Here is a 21,472-nt window from a genome sequence, read left to right as displayed (position 1 = left end):
TCTATGTTCCATGCATCTCCTAAAATACCAAAGTTCAGGACTTCCTCACAAATATGCAGACAACCAATTTCCATGATTAACCACTGGGAACTTTGCTGCAAGTCATCAACAGAAAGAGCAAAACCTTCTGCAGTTGTCCAAAACACACTAGAAAATCAGGCTGTTGAACCTGTGGCAGAAAAGGGATAGGAATACAGACCTATTTATTTGAGCAGGGAAAAATTCCTGTGAGGAACAAGGGCAAGGATAAGACAATTAGATCATGCATTCAAATATTTTGCAGTGATATTTATTTTACATTTAATATTTAACTTTTAACACTTCCGTTTGTTGAGAAGGGGAAAATATGGGTTCACGTGCCCGTCTTCATTGACAGGATGGCAGGGCAAAGGTACTGTATCTACAATTTTCTGGGTATCCACAAATCAGAGGACTTCTACTGGGGACTGCACATCAAGGCAACTGCGAATAAAGCATCCAAATGGCTCTGCTCTCTAAGGAATTTGAGGAGATGTGACATATCATTAAATACCACTATAGGAAACAATCATGTTTCCTGATGATCCTCTCCTGTTCATATCTGAGGATGGCATGCAGGCTGCATTCAGGAGAATAAATCTAAGGAAAGCATCCAGTCTGGACAGAGTACCCAGTCAAGTACTAAAAACCTGTGCTGACCAACTTGCCAACGTATTCACTCCAGCGGGGCACAGTACCCATCTGTTTCAAACAGGCATCAATCATAACAGACCCCAAGAGTGTGGTAACCTGCCTATGTACTGTCAACCATTGGCAGTCACATCAACAGTGATGAAGTATTTTAAAAGGCTGGTGTTTAAACACATCAGGTCCTATTTGAGCAGTGACATGGATCTGTTCCAATTAACCCACTGTAGGTCTATGGCAGATGCTGTCTCACTGCCACTGCACAAAGCCCTGAAACACCTGGATAGCAAAGATGCATGCAGAAGGATGCTCTTTGTCAACTAGAGTTTGGCATTTAACATCATCATCACTTCAAAACCGATCAGAAAACTCCAAGACTTGGGCCTCAATACTCCACTGGGCAACTGCATCTTGGATTTACTCCCTTTCAGACCACAGGGAGGATTGGTAAGAACATCTCTACAATCTCCATCAATACCGGAGAACCACAGGGCTGGATTTAGTCTCCTGCCCACTCACTATATACTCATGACTGCGTGGCATGGTACGACAACAACATCATCTACAAATTCACTGGCAATGGGTTGTATAAAAAGGGGCAATGATTCAGCATACAAGAGGGAGATTGAAATCTTGGCTGAATAGTGCACCAACAACAATCTCACGCTCAATGTCACCAAAACTAAGTAACTGATTGTTGTCTTCAGGAAGGGAAAACCAGATATGTTTGATTCAGTGATCACTGGGGGAATCAGAGCTGGAGAGAGTGAGCAAATTTTCATTTCTGGGAGTCATCATTTCAGAGGATCTTTCCTGGACCCGACACACTCATGGCATCATCAAAAAGCACATCAACACCTCAAGTTCCTCAGGAGTTTGCAGAGGTTTTGTATGACATTAGAAACCCTGACAAATTTCTACAGATGTATGGTTGAAAGTGTGCCGACCAGCTGAATCAATTTGGTCTGGGGACACCAATACTCGAGCGTCAAGCTCTGCAAAAGATAGTGAGCACAGGCAAGCCCTCCTCACTATTGAGAACATCTACAGGGAACACTATTCGAATATAGCATCTGGCAACGTGGTTAGGCAAGGGTTTTGAGCTTTTCTCCTTTACCATTTTCTTCTCTTTTTTTTGGTGCTATTAAGAGTTTTTTTTTCACCCCCCCAAAAAAAGGATATATTCTATTTAGCATATGAATTATGAATATGATTTAGAATTCATGCATGTTTGTTATACTGGATGCCTTATTAAGTTTGTGTAATTATCCATATCTTATTGCACTGCACTTTTTGTTTGTATGTTCTTTATAAAAATCAATAAAAAAATGTAAAAAGGACTCTTGCTCTTTATTGATTTTTTTCCTCTATGTCTTACAGTTTGTTTACATTTCTTTATTTGCTTACATGTGTACCTGGAATAGTTTTTTTTTGCATTACCAATAAATGGTAATTCTACCTTGCCCATAGGAAAAAAGAATCTCAGGATTATGTGATGTCATTTATGTACTTTGACAATAAATCTGATACCTAAATCTTTTTCTTTCTTTGGCTTGGCTTCGCGGACGAAGATTTATGGAGGGGGTAAAAGTCCACGTCAGCTGCAGGCTCGATTTGTGGCTGACAAGTCCGATGCGGGACAGGCAGACACGGTTGCAGCGGCTGCAGGGAAAAATTGGTTGGTTGGGGTTGGGTGTTGGGTTTTTCCTCCTTTGCCTTTTGTCAGTGAGGTGGGCTCTGCGGTCTTCTTCAAAGGAGGTTGCTGCCCGCCAAACTGTGAGGCGCCAAGATGCACGGTTTGAGGCGATATCAGTCCACTGGCGGTGGTCAATGTGGCAGGCACCAAGAGATTTCTTTAGGCAGTCCTTGTACCTTTTCTTTGGTGCACCTCTGTCACGGTGGCCAGTGGAGAGCTCGCCATATAACACGATCTTGGGAAGGCGATGGTCCGCCATTCTGGAGACGTGACCCATCCAGCGCAGCTGGATCTTCAGCAGTGTGGACTCGATGCTGTCGACCTCTGCCATCTCGAGTACTTCGACGTTAGGGATGAAAGCGCTCCAATGGATGTTGAGGATGGAGCGGAGACAACGCTGGTGGAAGCGTTCTAGGAGCCGTAGGTGATGCCGGTAGAGGACCCATGATTCGGAGCCGAACAGGAGTGTGGGTATGACAATGGCTCTGTATATGCTTATCTTTGTGAGGTTTTTCAGTTGGTTGTTTTTCCAGACTCTTTTGTGTAGTCTTCCAAAGGCGCTATTTGCCTTGGCGAGTCTGTTGTCTATCTCATTGTCGATCCTTGCATCTGATGAAATGGTGCAGCCGAGATAGGTAAACTGGTTGACCGTTTTGAGTTTTGTGTGCCCGATGGAGATGTGGGGGGGCTGGTAGTCATGGTGGGGAGCTGGCTGATGGAGGACCTCAGTTTTCTTCAGGCTGACTTCCAGGCCAAACATTTTGGCAGTTTCCGCAAAGCAGGACGTCAAGCGCTGAAGAGCTGGCTCTGAATGGGCAACTAAAGCGGCATCGTCTCCAAAGAGTAGTTCACGGACAAGTTTCTCTTGTGTCTTGGTGTGAGCTTGCAGGCGCCTCAGATTGAAGAGACTGCCATCCGTGTGGTACTGGATGTAAACAGCATCTTCATTGTTGGGGTCTTTCATGGCTTGGTTCAGCATCATGCTGAAGAAGATTGAAAAGAGGGTTGGTGCGAGAACACAGCCTTGCTTCACGCCATTGTTAATGGAGAAGGGTTCAGAGAGCTCATTGCTGTATCTGACCCGACCTTGTTGGTTTTCGTGCAGTTGGATAATCATGTTGAGGAACTTTGGGGGACATCCGATGCGCTCTAGTATTTGCCAAAGCCCTTTCCTGCTCACGGTGTCGAAGCTTTGGTGAGGTCAACAAAGGTGATGTAGAGTCCTTTGTTTTGTTCTCTGCACTTTTCTTGGAGCTGTCTGAGGACAAAGACCTAAATCTAATACTCAACTGATCAACGGATGTTATGTGTAAAGTAAACTGACGATCTGGTTTGAAAAAAAACACTTTCCCAGGAACATAGAAGCTTGCAAAAAGTGGTAAACACACCAAGCTCATCAACCTTCCATCTATCAAGGAATCTTAGAAAAGATTCTAGTTACCCGGGATATGGTCTTTTCTCTCTGCTATCCTTCAGGAAGATGCTTCAGAAGCATGAAGCCCAGCTCCTATTAGATCAAGAGCCTTTTTTTAAACCAGGGTTACACGGTTGGCGTAGCGGTTAGCGCAACACCTTTACAGAATCAGTGATTTGGATTATACTGCCTGTAAATAGTTTGTACGTTTTCCCCATGTCTGTGTGGGTTTTCCCCAGGGCTTTGGTTTCCTTCCACCATTCAAAATGTTCCTAGGGTGTAGGTTAATTGGGTATAAACTGGGCAGAATGGAAATTTTGGGCTGAAATAGCCTGTTACTGTGCTTTATTTTTAATTTAAGGATCACTCAATCCATAACTACAAAATCACCAGAGATGCTGGAAGGGCCTGATACCATGCTGAATTTCAGAATTTTAAAATACCTGTCTCTACTACTGACAGAATATTCTAGTTTTTCACTATTGATCAACCAACAGTGAATATTTATTTTTTGTTTCATTTTATCTTCCTATTATCTTTTTATCTCCCTTTATGGCATTTTAATTGTTTTTAATTTGTGTTAGTACGTTATCCGTGTTCAGGAAGCTATGGGAAAATTTCCATGAAATACATTGCACTTGTGTATTTGACAATAATCTCTTATTCATTATCATAAACATATTTTTGATAGGTGCTTTAAAGCAGGTCAACAGCTTAACCAGCCCTTGGATCAGTCACAACCAATGCAAATGAATTGCTGTATGAACAAAATTCATGTTGTGATAGCTGCTCACCACAGAAAGGATTTAGTGAGAGACAAGTGAGACAACAGACTAATATCAATACTAATCAGCTGTGATGCAAAAATGGATGTGAGAAACTCAAGGCTCTCCAAGATTTGAGAGTGTTTGATAAAACTCCAGTTTTATTCCCAAAACTAATTTATTTTCTTTAGTGCTTGTCTAATAATTCTGTGGTTGGTCTACCAGTCACCTGTTGCAGTGTTATCAAGAGATCAATTTGGGGGAAAAAAAAATACTATTACTGCCAGCTAGAGATTAGAAATCCTTAAAGAATCCTTCCTGAAAAATCTTTTGGAAATTCGATCACCCAGATTTTCAGATGTCAGAATTGGTTGGAAATCATAAGATGAACAACCAATTACATTAAAGACCAACGGTCATGTGCAGTAATTCTGCTTACCTTCAACAAGTTCAATGACCTGATGAACAAGAATCTGGTCAATCTATGAAAGACAAAATATTCCATCTCAACACTTGAAAGTCATCTTAAAAGAAAAAAAAACTTTGATCAAAACCCCCATTACCCCTGCCAAAATTCAAACTCATCACCAATCACAAGGCCATACCATAATGCAGTACAGATACACAATCCTTTATCCGGAATCCTTGGGGGACAGTGTGTCCAGTATTTTGGAAAGCCAGATTTAAACCCACCTGAATTGTCCTGCCGTATCCACCCCCAACCCCTTCCAGTCACAATGTCGTCTCTCTCTCCCCCCCCCCCCCTCACCCGCCAGACTCGCGCTGCCGGGCTCCTGCCCCACTCGCGCTGCCGGGCTCCTGCCCCACTCGCGCTGCCGGGCTCCTGCCCCACTCGCGCTGCCGGGCTCCTGCCCCACTCGCGCTGCCGGGCTCCTGCCCCACTCGCGCTGCCGGGCTCCTGCCCCACTCGCGCTGCCGGGCTCCTGCCCCACTCGCGCTGCCGGGCTCCTGCCCCACTCGCGCTGCCGGGCTCCTGCCCCACTCGCGCTGCCGGGCTCCTGCCCCACTCGCGCTGCCGGGCTCCTGCCCCACTCGCGCTGCCGGGCTCCTGCCCCACTCGCGCTGCCGGGCTCCTGCCCCACTCGCGCTGCCGGGCTCCTGCCCCACTCGCGCTGCCGGGCTCCTGCCCCACTCGCGCTGCCGGGCTCCTGCCCCACTCGCGCTGCCGGGCTCCTGCCCCACTCGCGCTGCCGGGCTCCTGCCCCACTCGCGCTGCCGGGCTCCTGCCCCACTCGCGCTGCCGGGCTCCTGCCCCACTCGCGCTGCCGGGCTCCTGCCCCACTCGCGCTGCCGGGCTCCTGCCCCACTCGCGCTGCCGGGCTCCTGCCCCACTCGCGCTGCCGGGCTCCTGCCCCACTCGCGCTGCCGGGCTCCTGCCCCACTCGCGCTGCCGGGCTCCTGCCCCACTCGCGCTGCCGGGCTCCTGCCCCACTCGCGCTGCCGGGCTCCTGCCCCACTCGCGCTGCCGGGCTCCTGCCCCACTCGCGCTGCCGGGCTCCTGCCCCACTCGCGCTGCCGGGCTCCTGCCCCACTCGCGCTGCCGGGCTCCTGCCCCACTCGCGCTGCCGGGCTCCTGCCCCACTCACGCTGCTGGGCTCCTGCCCCAATCGCCTGACTCGCGCTGCCGGTCTCCCGCCCCAGCCCGACTCACGCTGCTGGGCTCCTGCCCCAGTCGCCTGACTCATACTGCTACTCTCTCCCCATCTCCCACCCGACTCGCGCTGCTGTCTCTCTCCCCACTTGCTGGATTTTGGAGCTTTCTGGATTTTAGATGTCCAGATAAAGGATTGTGCACCTGTATTTCCTACCATAATCTTCAATGATACATTTTAAAACTAGCTCTTTAGGTTATTATCCCTTTGTTGAATAAGACGCACAACTGTCAAAACAAAGTACATCAATGAAGGGTCAGACAGAAGGTGAATATATTCTTCTGAGTCTCCATTTTGTTATTTCTAAATATTTCAGTTTAAGATGAAGGATGGTGGTGCTGGGGAATATCTATTTCAGATAATGGTGGTAGCAAGAATTCTCATGCAGAGCAGTGATAGAAGCAGACTGAAGCACACTCCACTCCAACCCAACAGACATTGTGGTCCCAATTTCAGAGCACACTCCCTTATTGCAATAGGTACATGCAAACAGGCCAAAACTAGCAGAGGCTGATATTCAAAATTCAAGCCAATTAAAAACAGGATCAAGTGTTGCTACTGAAAAGTATTTTCCAGAGGATTTTTGCAGCTAGAAGAAGTAAACCTCAATTACAGCAACTTGAATCATTTTGAGCAATAATTCTAGTCAAAAAGTCACAAGGTCAGAATCATCTAGATTCCCACACTATATTTCTTTAGGTAGCTATTTACTGAAATGCACTGGGAAAAAAAAAAATAGATGAGTTGCCATCTCTCACAGGCCACGACATGAATAAATAACATAATCAAAATGTGCTTACCACTGTAAGGTACTCTAATCCAGGTGGACAGTTAGGGACAGGGGCTGGAGCTTGCATCCACTGTGCCTGGGATTGTAATGGTATACTCGCTTGGTGAGTTACCATGGGAGAATTGTATGGATGGTACACAGCATAACTGGGAATGGGCGCACAAGGACCTGGTAAATCTGCACAAGTTGCAAAAAAAAGAAAGGACAATTTCCAATCATAATAAAGTAACAATAATTCCTATCAGCTTTTAAATTCTACACTTTGAACATTAACAGCTGTGTTTAATGTTATGGCAAAAGATATTTACAGCCCAATGAAAATTATTTGATTGTTATCCAATGATTTCTTTAGCTGCTCTTTTTCCTTTCCCTGAACCAAAAACTGTATAAATCTTGTTGCCCCAGGAAGACATGACTCAACACTTCATGATGTCCAATAAATCTAAAAATACTCAGCAAATCAGGTAGCATCTGTGGAGATACAGAGTTAACATTTCATCAGATGAAAGGTCATCAACATAAAACATTAACTCTGCTTCTTGCTCCACAAGTGCTGCTTGACCTGCTGAGTAGTTTCAATATTTTCCATACTCACTGAAGATTTACAACATCTGAAGTTTTTGCTTTACAGTGCCTTTTCTCCTTATTGGGACTGACTGCAACTTTATACTACACAAGAATATTGTTCATTTAACCCACTCAACTGTGCAAATTTCACTTGGAAAAAAATAATTGATTGTAACAACATCAACCCTTTGAAGTTGCATAATTTGCAGTTCTAAATCCTTTAGAACAACCCAAAAAGGGAAATTGGAATCTCAAGATTCTACCTTATGAAAAGTTAAGGACCCCTTTCATTTGCATTGCTTTTGCATCAGCTACAAGTCAAGAACCCAAGGATTATTGGAAAAAAGTGCATTAGAATGAACTAAAAACTGGCCATCACATAGTTGGAAGAAATGGATCAGTCTCATGCTGGAGGGATGCAACTAGTGGAGTACCCAGTATTAAAATTTTGACCCTTAATGGTAAACTCCTTTCAATTTAAGGATCTGGAGGAAACAGTATAATATTTCATTTTACCAATAATGAAAACAGGTTGAAGAGCATGTGAGGAGGACCTTATGATTGTCTAACAAGATCAACATAGGTTGAAATCACGGTAAATGGGCTTTAATGCAGGGACGTGCACTTAAGGAAAGGGAATTAAAAGGCAGATTGTCTAAATGGAGCGACACTACAAATGTATGAAGTTCATCAAGTTTCTATTCCATGAATCACAAGAACCTAGCAGGTAGGTCCAACAAGTAGGTAAGGCAGCAAATGGTATTTTGGCCTTTATTGCAAAGTGATTGTACAGGGTTTTAACATAGTTCTGGTCCCCTTAAAAAAAATATAAAGACATTGGAGGCAGTTCAAAAAAGATTTGCTAGGCCAATTCCTGAGATAAGAACATAGTTCTGGTCCCCTTAAAAAAATATAAAGACATTGGAGGCAGTTCAAAAAAGATTTGCTAGGCCAATTCCTGAGATAAGGGAGTCATGCCATTAAGAAAGGCCAGACTGTTTGGACTTCTATTAATTGCTGTTTAAGAAGAATGAGGTGTACCTTATTCAAGCATAAAATTGTTGGGGAGCTTGACAGTAGAGATGTTTTAATGTTCTCACTAGTTGGAATCACAAACAAGGCAACATTCAGCAGAGAGGTCCAGTTACTTTAAAAAAAGTACTAATAAATTTCTTCTCTCTAGGACTGGTGAATCTCTAGAATTTTGTGCTGATGGGAGTGATTGATTACCTCTGCTTCATACAGAGCCCTCTAAAAGTCAGAAAGATTGAACCCTAAACATGTCCAATTAATGCAGAATTGCATAGTTCAAGATAGTAAAAGGGAATATTATGGCAAAATTTAACTCATTAACCAATTTAACTATGACTGATTATCTGGTCATCGTTCATCTTGGAATCTTTCTGTGGAACACAGTCGCTGAACTAGTCTACAAAATAGAAGTTACAATTAATTAATTCTCCATGAATCAATTTAGAATCTGAAAAAAATGCAATGTTACGCATATTTGTACTTTCAGAATGTCCCATGTTCAATGAGCACAAAAATTATACAGTTCAAAACAAATTAATATAGCCTTCACAGTCTACAAATCTCAATTCACTGACACACAAAATGAAGTTACCAGCAGAGCCAGCTGGGAGAGCTCCACATTGATTTGGAGGCGGTGGGTAAGGACCCTGCTGAGGTTGGACTGGCAGATATGGAGGAGCACTGGGTCCATAAGAAGGATATGAATAAGGACCTGGGGTGGGGGGAGGGGGGAGAGAGGGGGAAGAAAAACCACATTAGACAGTTTAAAAAACTAAACCTGGTGGACACTGACTATTACCAGCTCTGAAGAAGGATAACTTACACCTGAAGTGACATTACCATATTAAGAGTTAACTTAGCATCCAATGTCATTTATCGTTACTAAAACATACTGGTTCAGAGGTAATGTTTTTAAACAAATAGTTACATTACTAAACAATAATTTTAACAACCATAACACAGGAATTCAGATAAAGTGAGCAGAGACAGTTTCACATCTGCATGCCCTGCTCACATGTCTGCACCTAGTTAGCATGGAGGATCACTGCGCTGGGTTGAGGGAACATTCATTTGGACTCAGATAAGAAGCTATTTCAGAAAATTAGATTATGTGGAAGGCCTGGGAGGAGTACAGGTGTCTAGTGCAGATGTTTCAATAAGCATTACCAATAACTTGCGGATACCAACTACACAAGGAAGCCTTTAACAAACAGAAGTCTCAAAAACCCCATACTGATTTCTTCATTCCTCCCTTGCCTTTCACCTTTTGGAAAGTTGCAACAACTCATCCAAGGAGCAAGACCATGACGGGTTTAGGAGCAATAAACTGAAAGTAGCTGCTCAGTTAGACCTTTAAAGATCAAAAGACACAGATTTGAAGTGATAGCTAAATGATGAAGAAAATTTGTTTTATTAAAAACTCTAACAGTTATTCCTGGAACTCATTGGCTGCAAGGGCGGTGGAAACAGAATCAATCTGGGCTTTCACAAAGGAGAATTAAATAGGAAAAGAAAAGGGATCAAGTATGGCAAGGAATCCTTCAAACAGATTTAACCAGACATCTTCAGAAATTAAAATTTCACAGCTTTTATAGGGGAGATTACACATTAAATGCATTCATGTGCATATTCTTAATTATTATCAAGTTCTCAGCTGGAACAACCTTGTTAATGCCCCTGGTTCAAACTCTGTTTCAGAGCCAAAAAAAAAACTATTGAACATCTCCTTTCACCACTGTATCAGTTTACAACAGGGTGGATTGAGCTGGTTATGGGAGGTATGCACAGTTAAACAAGTGTTCCATTTACACATCAGTTGCTCCATACCAGTCCTGGGCTCCATGTTGGTTGGGATTCTGCAATTTTCCACCTCTCAGCAAAGAATCAGAATCCCCATTCATTTGAATGCAGATTTCTTTTCCTGGAGATTAGGAAACTAAAGTTCATTCTTTAAAATTTATTTTGCTTTAATAGTTTTTATTTTATTTTGTGTAATTTTGGATGTACAATAAGTCTAGAGATCCAGATCAATATAGAAGGAGCAGGTATGACCTGCAAAAAAACTCTCTTGGGGTGAAGTGGAGATTCCTGATGAAAATGGAAACAATTGACACCCGACAGCTGTGGCAGAGCCTAAATGCCACAACTTGCTACAAATCCAAATTTGGTGAAGAAGCAGAGGGCAAAGCTTCACTCCCAGATGACCTGAATGCCTTCTGTGCTCAATTTGATGACAGTAACAGCGAGGAACCACCCCTCCGCACCCCCATATCCCTTTATGTCCGCATCTGAGGATGATGTGTGTGCTGCCTTCAGGAAAGTGAATCCAAGGAAAGCATCCAGCCCGGACGGAGTACCTGACCAAGTATTAAAAATCTGTGCTGATCAATTTACCAAGGTAATCACAGATATCTTAATTATCTCATTCCAGCAGGGCACTGTACCCACCTGTTTCCAACAGGCGTCAATCATACCAGTGCCCAAGAGTATAGTAATCTACCTTAATGACTATCTGCCAGTAGCACTTGCATCAACAGTGAAGTGTTTTGAAATGCTGGTCATGAAGTGTATCAGCTCCTGTGTGAGCGGTGACATGGATGCGTTCCAGTTCACCGATTGTAACAAGTCTATGGCGGATGCCATCTCACTGGCTCTACACAAAGCCCTGGAACACCTGGACAGTAAAGATGCTTAAATCAGGATGCTCTTTATCATCTACAGTCTGGCATTTAACATCATCATCCCCTCAAAACAGATCAGCAAACTCTAAGATGTGGGACAACATTCCACTGTGTTACTGGATCATGGATATCCTCACCTCCAGACCATAATCAGTAAGGATTGGCAAGAACATCTCCACAACATCCATCAGTACTGGAGCACCACAGAGCTGCATTCTTAGCCGCCTGCTCTACTCACTTTACACCTACGACTGCATGACTCGGTATGACAATAGCACAATCTACAAATATGCCTGATGATACCACTCTAGTGAGTTGTATGAAAGGGGACGAATCAGCATGTAGGATGGAGATTGAAAACTTGGCTGAATGGTGCACCAACAACAACTTTGCATTCAATGTCACCAAAACTAAGGAACTGATTGTCGACTTCAGGAAAGGAAAGCCAGAGGAAAACAATCCAGTGATCACTGGGAGATCAGAGGTGGAGAAGGTGAGCAAATATAAGTTCTTGGGAGTCACTATCTCAGAGGGTCTTTCCAGGACTCAACACACTAATGGTATTGTAAAGCAAGCATGACAGTGCCTAGACTTTCTCAGGAGTTTGTGGATGCTTAGCATGACACCGCAAACACTGACAATTTTTTAAAAATGCAGGTGTATGGTGAAAAGTGTGCTAACCAGCTGCATCATGGACTGGTATGGGGACACCAATATCCCTGAGCTTAAAGCCCTGCAAAAGGTAATGGTCACAGCCCAGGACATCACAGGAAAAACCCTCCCCACTGTCGAGAACATCTACATGGAACGCTGCCATAGGACTGCAGTAGCAATCATCAAGCATCTACATCTACCAGTACACGGTCTGTTCTCTGTAATTAGGAGGTCTAGGTGCCACAAGACTCACACCATCATGTTCACGAGCAGCTGCTACTCCTCCCCCATCAGATTCCTCAACAACAAACTCAATCAGGGACTTATTTAAGGACTCTCACTTGTCCACTTTATTAATTTTTTTCTTCTTTCTGTATTGCACAGTTTGCTTACATTCCTTATCTGTTTAAAGTTCTTTATTTGTTCACATGTACACTTCTTTTGTAATTCTACCTTGCCTGCAGGAAAAAGGATCTCAAGGTTGTATGTGATGCCATGAATGCACTCTGATAATAAAATGTGAAATCTGAATCTGTTATTTTGATCATTTACAAATGTCTCTATATATCAGACATTTAAAAAAAACTTGCCAATCCCTTATTGTCTGAACAAATAATGATGCTCATGTTGTCCTGGTCAGCAGCCATCAGCACATTCCAGGAGAGAAACTGGAAGTACCCCTTCTGAGGTCTAGTCGTGTTCAAAGAGCACAGAGCCATTGGGTTAGTGCATCACAGCAGTTCAACGTAGGCTCTGAAGATTGCTTCAGGAATGGTGACATGATTTTCAAATCCACACAAAAGAGTAGAAGCTCCCAATTCATACATACTGGACCATTTCTATCAATTTCTCGGCAGGACCTTTCAATTACACAGCCCAAGCTTGCACATGATGTGAACACCTAACATTTCATTCTTTCCATTTCTACAAGACCAGAACATCCCACTACCAATCTCGTCCCAAGTTAAAACAACATTTTCAATTGATGTGAATTTTTTTCCCCTGTGGATAGGAGCACAATGCTGTACAATACTGCACAAAGTACTTTAGTGCTGCTTCATGTACCCATAATGGGCTCATTGGCTTCATCCACTTTGCTGCCAACTTCCACCATGACCTCAAATTCACCTGTCCATCTCTAGCAACACTCTCCCTTTCCTCAATCCCTCCGTCTCCATCTCAGGAGACAAATTCTCGACAGACATCTTTCTTAAATCCACCAACTCCAACAGTTACCTCGACTACACCTCTTCCCACCCTGTCCCATCAGGATTCAATTCCATTCTCTCAATCCATCTCCATTGCATCTGCAGTCAGGATCAGGGCTTCCATGCCAGATTATCAGAGATGTCCTCCTCCTTCAAACAACGTGGTTTTCCCTCTACCATCGTCCATTCAGCACTTACCTGCATAACCCCCATTACCCACACATCTGCCCTGGCCCCCTTTACCCCCACGTGAAACAATGACAGGATTCTCCTTATCCTCGCCTACCACCGCACCAGCCTCTGCATCCAAAACATCCTCCTCTGCCATTTCTGCCAACTACTATGTGATCCGACCACTAGACATATTCCCCTCTTCGCCTTCTGCAGGGACTGCTCCCTTTGTGACTCCCTTGTCCACTCCTCCCTTGGGACCAAACCTTGTGACGGCAGGAGGTGCTCCACTTGCTCCTTAAGCACCATTCAAGGGCCCCAGACAGTCCTCTCAAGTGGAGCAACATTTCCCTTGCGACTCTGCAGGGGTTATCGACTGCATTTGGTGCTCTTGCTGTGGTCTTCTCTACGTCGGAGACTGGACGCAGACTGGGGGATCACTTCGTTGACCACCTCAGCTCTGTCCACCACAATAGCGTGGATCTCCCAGAGACCACCTATTTCAATTCTCCATCCCATTCCCTTGCTCACATGTCTGTCCATAGTCTCATGCACTGCCAGACTGAGATCACCCCAAAATTGGAGGAACAACTCCTCATCTTATGACTGGGCACCCTACAACTGGATGGCATTAATATTGATTTCTGACTTTTGTAAAACCCCACGCCCCTCTTTTCCTGTCTCCTTTCACACAGACATGATAAATTCTCACTTAGTCCTTTATCATATTCAATTAACACCTTTTGTTGGTCTGGATTCCTCCCCCTTTGTTTGAATTCTAAGACTTTCTGATATATCCTAATTCTCCCTTTTCTGATTTTTTTTTCTTGAAGAGCTCAGGCCCAAAATGTCAATGTGTGATGGCGCGCATACTCGTAGCAAACCGGCCCCGCTTTTAGTCGCACCAGCATGGCAGCTGCAAGTAGATGGCGCTGTTCGAGGATCCTCCGTACTGCGTGGCTTGAACGGAGCACACGACTCGGGCGAGCGTGATGATGTCACCGCCCACGTGGGGGCAGAGCTCACGCTACCCTTAAAGGTGCGCACGCAAAGTTTAAAATAAACAGTCGTTGAAACCCTCCCAACAAGGTGGTTGCAACTTTCATTCCTTGTAGCTGCTGCTACATTGGTGATCCTGACGAGGCCAGACAGTTTTCTGACTCTCACTTTGGATTCCTCAGAGATCAACGCAATCGTGGCGAAACTGCTCCCCTTCTGGACACATTGCCTACGCACTTGGTTCGGGCAGGCGGAAGCGCAGTTTCGCCTTCAACACATCTCATCAGATGCCATGATGTTCTACTACGTCGTGAGCATGTTTGACGAAGAGACTGCGGCTAGGATGGACGACCTCATTCACAACCCACCGGAGGAAGGTAAATACCTCATCCTCAAGAACCTCCTCCTTGGAACCTTAGGCCTCTCCCCACAGCAGTGCGCCTCCAGACTCCTACACCTGGTTGGGTTGGGAGACAGAACCCCATCTGCCCTCATGGACGAGATACTGGCATTAACAGAGGACCACAAAGCCCATTTCCTGTTCCGGCAAATTTGCCTCAAGCAAATGCCTGAGGACATACAACTCCTGCTGGAAGATAAGGACTTCTGATCCACGACAAGTCACGGCCCACGAAGACATCCTCTGGCAGACAAAGTGAGAAAACGAGGCCGCTCTCAGCCAGGTCACCCACTCAGGGCTCAGTTGACTGCAAGCAGCCCCCCAAGCACAAGCCGGAAGAGAACCACCCCACCTGGTGTTTCTACCATCAACGCTGAGGGGCTCAAGCCCTTAAGTGGAAGCAGCCCTGTACCTTTCAGGGAAACTACTTAGCCAGCTGCCGTTAATGGCGGCAGAGGCTGGCCACGCAAACAGCCAGTGACCGACAAATCCTCTGGCCGACGGTTCCTAGGAGATACCGGAGCTGAGCGTGCTCCCCCCAACAGTCCTCGAGACCCATGCACAGGGTCCTACCCTATGTGGCCAATGCATCCTCCATTAGGAATTTTGGCACTCACAGAGCACAGATCCAGATTGGAAAGGACAAGTTTCGCTGGAAGTTCATGTTGGCCTCGGTAGGCATGGGGGCTGATTTTCTCCAGGTGCACAGCCTGTTAGTGGACATCAAGTCAAGTGGTTGGTTAATGCCCGCACCTTCCAATCAGTCTGCCTTGATGCCACAGACGCATGCGACCCAGGAATAGTTTGCATCAGCTCCTCCAAGGATGAGTACTCCTGTATTCTCGACAAGTTCCCCTCCATACTGCAGCCACAGTTCATTTCTGCCATGCCCCAACATGGAGTCTGCCACCACATATCAACCCAGGACCCCCCTCTACATGCTAAAGCCAGGCAGTTGAACCCCGAGAAATGCAGATGGCTAAAGAGGAATTCTCCTGACTGCAGGAACTAGGAATAGTCTGTAAATCAGATAGCCCTTGGGCCTACCCCCTCCTCATGATCCCCAAGACTTCCCGGGGTTGGCACCTTTGCGGAGACTACCATCGCGTTAATGATGAGACCACAACAGACCGATATCCCATCCCGCATATTCAGGACTTTTCGGCCAACTTACATGAACCCCAGGTTTTCTCGAAGGTCGACCTGGTACAGGGCTACCACCAAATCCTGGTCCACCCTTTCAACATCAGCAAGACCGCAATCGTCACCCCGTTCAGCTTTCAAGTTCTTGATGATGCCTTTCAGCCTCAAAAACACAGCCCAAATCTTCCAACGCCTGTTTGACACGGTGGGCAGAGACTTGGACTTAGTGTTCATCTATCTCGATGACATGCTCATTGCCAATCGGGACCACCACGAGCACAAAGTCCATCTCGGCGCACTGTTCACCCGCCTGGCAGATTTCGGTCTCACGGTCAACGTAGCCAAGTGCCAGTTCCGTAAGCAGTCCCTGCAGTTCCTGGGCCATACCATCTCGGGAGCCGCAGCTGCCCTGACACCGGAGAAAGTCAAAGCCGTCCGCCAGTTCCCGAAGCCCACATCCTTGTCAGCATGGTGAACTTCTATCACCGGTTCATCCCGGGGGCTTCCTGCATCATGCGGCCATTAGTCGTGCTGATCGCCATGAAAGACAAAGCCCCAGCATGGATGGAAGAGGCCAAGAGCACTTTCCCCACAATGAAAGACGCCCTGGCAAGCACCACGCTACTAGCCCACCCGCAGCCGGACACTCATACCGCGCTCTCAGTGGATGCGTTGGCTACAGCCGGTGGGGGTGTTCTGGGGCAGTGGGTCTATGGCTAGTGGCGGCCGCTTGCCTTTTTCAGCAGGCACCTCCACCCCCCAGGAACTAAAGTACAGTGCCTTTGACAGGGAACTCTTGGTCCTGTACCTGGCCATCAGGCATTTCTGATATTTCCTGGAAGGCAGACCATTCATCATGTTCATCGACCACAAACCACTCACTCAGGCCCTCGCTGTGGCAAAAGATTCTTGGTCAGCTCGTCAGCAGCAGCACCCATCCTATGTGTCGGAGTTCACCACCGACATCGAGCGGGTAAGGAAAATATCGTGGCAGACGTGCTTTCACGGCCCACCATCCACAGCCATGCCTCCGGCCTGAACTATGCTCAGCTAGCGCAGGCACAGAGGGAGGATGCGGAAACACAAGCCCTCTGCACCGCCATCACAGGGCTCCAGCTTCGGGACCTCAAGTTGCCGGGCAGCACCGACACGCTGCTCGGCGATGATTCCACTGGCTTGCCGCACCCAGTAGTTCCGCCGCAGTGGAGGTCACAGGCTTTCAGCATGGTCCATAATTTGGCTCATCCCTCAGTCAAGACCTTGGTGCACATGGTGGCGATGCGTTTCGTGTGGCATTGCCTCAAGAAGCAGGTAGTCCAAATGGTGAGGAACTGCATGCAGTGCCAGACCTCCAAGGTCCGCCGTCATGCAAAAACCCCGGTACAGCAGTTCGACTCCACGGCCAAAAGATTCCAACACATACATGTCGACATCGTGGGCCCCCTGCCAGTGTCCAGGGATGCCCGCTATTGTTGAGAGTGATCAACTGCGCGACAAGGTGGCTGGAAGCCATTCCACCGAAAGACACTTCTGCTGAGACCTGTGCCAGGAACCTACTCACCCACTGGATCGCCAGGTTCGGGGTCCCGGCGCAGATGCTTAATTTACATTCGCCCTCTGGGCACAGTTGGCAAGCCTCTTTGGGGTCAAGCTCCAACATACCACCGCAGTTCAGCCCCAAGCCAACGGCCTAGTGCAGCGTTTCCACCGACACCTAAAGTCGGCCCTTATGGCTCGCCTCACCGATCCCAGTTGGACGGACGAGTTGCCCTGGGTTCTGCTTGACATCAGAACAGTTCCGGAGGACCTTCAGGTATCATCCACAGAGTTGTTTTACGGCGCGCCGCTATCGCTACCCGGGGAGTTCTTTGGCCCAGCACCGGCTCCGCAGCCAAAAATCCGACCTTGTTAGCAGATTTGTGGGGTAACCTCACCTCACTAGCCCCCCACCCCGCTTCCGTCCCACCACAGCAGTCAGCCGTCCCGTTTGCCCAAAGAGCTGGACACAGCCGAGTACATTTTCATCCAGCACGGTCCACACGCCGCGCCCCTTCAGCCCCTTTACGAAGGCCCCTACAAAGTCCTGCAGCAATCAGGCAAGACGCTCACCTTAGACATTGGAGGCAAGGGAGAACTGTTCACGGTCGACCGCCTCAAGGCGGCGCACCTGGACCTCAGCCTAGACGGTAGAGACAGCCCAACCGAAATGTCGAGGCCGGCCGCCCAGGCAACGAGATGAGCAAGCTGGTTCGGGGGGGGGGGGGGGTGGGGATTTATGGCAGCGCACATACTCGTGGCGAACCGGCCCTGCTTGTACCGCCGCACCGGCAGGGCAGCCGCGAGTAAATGGCACAGTCAGGGGACCTCTGTGCCGCGTGATTTGAACGGAGCGCACGCCTCAGGTGAGCATGATGACATGATCGCCCACACAGGGGGGGGAGCTCACGCTACTCTTAAAAGGGCGAGCGAGAAGTTTAAAATAAACAGTTGTTGAAACCCTCCCAACGAGGTGGCTGCATGTTTCATTTCTTGTAGCTTCCGCTACAAATATATCTGTCTCCTATAGATGTTGAAAAGACTAGCTGACTTCCTCCCACATTTCAATGTGTTTACAACAATTATAGCATCTGCATTCTGTCCTGTTTAGCACAATACTGGTCACTTCTTGCACTTGGTCAAAAGAGATGATATGGTTACAATACACACAGCTTACTCCAGTCTGTTAATTGACTATCAGTATGATACAATTCACCCCCAATTGGCTCAGGATTCATCCTAGTTTGTTTTATACTTTCCAACATGACCAGGTCAGCACAAAGTGAAATTAAATCACTGCCCATTTTATTTTACAATTTAAAGCCTCTTTGAAAGAAAACTACAGTTTAGCATGTGATGAACAATCAAAAAATGTTTTGGCAAAAGCAGTCTCTATTTATGTTTTTATTGCCAAAATGCAAAGTCTCCATTTCTTTAGTAGATATAAATATATTCATTGACGAAAAGTGAACTTGCCTTGAGCAGCCATATAATTCACCCCTTTCAACTCACGATTATGACTGAAAAGTACAAGAAGAAAAGTAATTAAATTGGCAAATTGATTAAATCAAACATTTTTACTCATTTTTCTAATACCTACTTTTCATTTGAGGATTCAGATATCTACCAAAATACAATTTATAAATTAAAAGTTTGAATTAACTACAATCCATTGTCCTGGTATAAAAAGCATCAACCCCAGATTTCCTCATCCATCTCAGCAGAGATGAGCATGACTTCTACATGACCCCAGTTTATTTTCCCCAATAGAATATCATCAAGCAAACTGGACAAGAATCTTACAAGATTTCTCTGGGCAAACAGGAGACCAAGGCTCTACCCAATGCAAATACTGCTGCAAATGCAAGAAGCAAGATGAGAGAAACAAAGGGAAGTTGTATAGGTGCACAATCCTTTATCTGGACATCTAAAATCTGGAAAGCTCCAAAATCTGGCAAATGGGGACCAGCAGTCGGGGGAGGTGGCCGGCCAATACAGCAGCACAATTCGGGTGGGCTTTCTGAAATCCAGAAAAATCTGAAATTCGGAACACACTGTCCCCCAAGGATTCCGGATAAAGGATGGTGTACCTGTACAATAAAATTGAGTATGTTAATTTGTTTTCATGACTGAAATATAAACAGGAAGTTTTGCAGAAACCAGATTAATCCTTCCAGAAAGCAACAGCAGAGGATTTGGAGAAGTTATCAGTTTCTGGTGCATTGGCAAAGGAAGGAACTTGTTATGAATTATTTCTGATGTACCATCCCAAATAAAAAGGGGGTAAAAGGAAGGATAAATAATAATAGTTACCCCAAGAAAAACGGTTACATACTTAACAAACCAGAAAATTTGTACAGGACAAGAGGAAAATATTGCTAATGGGACCATGTTGAGATTAAAAGGAATTGTTGGATTTTTAAAAAAAAATATTTATATTGACAAGTCATCAGGACCAGACAAGATATACCCCAGGTTGCTATGGGAAGGAAGCGAAGAGATTGCTGGGCTCTGGCAATTATACTTCCGTTCTCCTTAGCTATAGGGCAGGTGCTAGAGGATTGGAGAATGGCAAATGTAGTCCTCTTTTTTAAAAAAAGGTGTTACGAACCCAAAGGACCCCAAAACCCAGCAGCAATAGATATTCACCACGACAAATGGTTACTTAAACAAAAGTTGTTTTTAAGCATCTTTAAACATGAAAACAGAATCAAACTAACTTATCTCTATTAATTTAACTAACCCAAGTAAACCCCCTTCTAATTCTAAGCACACATGTTTGATGTGTGTGTAAATTTAAAAGATCTTTGGTTCACAGTTCAATCTGACTTCTCCTTCTTCCAAGTTCTCTGGTTGCAGGAAAGTCTTATACTGTGCGTAGAATTTAACATGCATACTGTTCACCAGGCTTTTTTTTTCCCCTCGCTCTCTCCCAATACCAACAGCTAGAAAGCCCATGTGACTCTCTCACTTTCTTCAGCAAACAACAGGAATTATCCTTCTTGGTCAAGCTGTTGTCTTAAGTAAACAAAACCCAGTAGTGAACTTTCTGTGAGCACTTTGTAGAAAGGTCAGAAGGCACGGTCTAATGAGGGATAGCCAAAATGGCTTTGTGTGAGAGGAGGTAATGTCTCACAAATTTATCTAAATGCATAGAAGAGGTGATTAAGAGGATGCAAGAAGTCAGGGGAGTCAACAGGGATGAAAGGAAGACCTCTTACATGGTAGGTACATCTGAAAGGTTAAATCACGAGTTTAGATCTGATAATATTTATTGTCACATAATAAAACAGAATTGTAACATTACACAAAATTGCCTTTAGTCTGTCATAAGGCAGACAAAGATTTTCCATTAGCATTGCCTGGTGCCCCTTACAATCAGAGAAAGTGAAGCAAAAGACAGTCCATCCCAGAGTCCATGGATTCTCCTCGAGCACTCCCACAGCCTCCGCAGCTGCATAAAATTCCAGTTCAGTTCAAGCCATCAGCAATCGGAGCCCAGATTCAAACATCCAGCACAATGAGAAAGACTTCATGCACATGGCCCTTCTCGAGCCCTCCTTGCCCTCAGCATCCTCTCAAATCCCAGTTCTGATACCTGGTTCTCCTGGGCCAGTCTCCAGCATCCCAGTGTAGTGCAGGTCCAATGACCTCAAGTCACCAACAGTGACTGCCTAGGTTTCTTGCCCACAAATCACCAATAGTTTGCTGCATGTGTGTGTCCTTCAGCCGCAGAGCCCCTAGCTGGTCCACCATTGTGCTCACCATCTTTGCTTCTTTTTAATGGGGGTGAGATGCTCTTCCCCATTACTGGTGCCTTGCGCCAGTCTGCTACTCCCCTGGATTCTGCAAACCCCTTGAGGCCATTGTTGAACACAAGGCTTATCTTGGGCCCAGATCCTGCAGTCACAGGATTTTGAATTATACATCATATGTTCATCTCTGCTGCCTGCTCTCCATGGGTCCACATCAGTGGCAATGCTACCATTGCAGCAGCTCCGGCAGCTCCTTCTGGCTTGGTGGTAGGAGACAAAGTGTTAGTGGAACAAAGGAGATGGAGGATTAATCTTGGAGGTTT

General features: G+C 45.8%; 1 protein-coding gene across 4 annotated transcripts in view; it reads right to left on the bottom strand.

Annotated features, from left to right (window-relative positions):
* LOC138739185 (phospholipid scramblase 2-like) overlaps nucleotides 1-21,472 on the bottom strand; it is a 63,963-nt gene that overhangs the window by 19,914 nt on the left and 22,577 nt on the right. For all 4 annotated transcript variants that reach the window (XM_069890747.1, XM_069890746.1, XM_069890744.1 and 1 more), the window contains 4 exons: nucleotides 18,871-18,914; nucleotides 9,195-9,314; nucleotides 7,014-7,180; nucleotides 4,980-5,022 (listed from right to left, as the gene is read on the bottom strand). In XM_069890747.1, coding sequence (XP_069746848.1) covers nucleotides 4,980-5,022; nucleotides 7,014-7,180; nucleotides 9,195-9,314; nucleotides 18,871-18,883 — 343 coding nt within the window. In that variant the 5' untranslated portion in view covers nucleotides 18,884-18,914. The remainder of the gene's footprint in view (nucleotides 1-4,979; nucleotides 5,023-7,013; nucleotides 7,181-9,194; nucleotides 9,315-18,870; nucleotides 18,915-21,472) is intronic.

The sequence above is a fragment of the Narcine bancroftii genome, chromosome 7 (assembly GCF_036971445.1).
Source record: "Narcine bancroftii isolate sNarBan1 chromosome 7, sNarBan1.hap1, whole genome shotgun sequence".
NCBI lineage: Eukaryota > Metazoa > Chordata > Chondrichthyes > Torpediniformes > Narcinidae > Narcine > Narcine bancroftii.
Note: the sequence above shows the minus strand (reverse complement) of the source record. Positions and strands in the feature narration are given on the sequence as shown.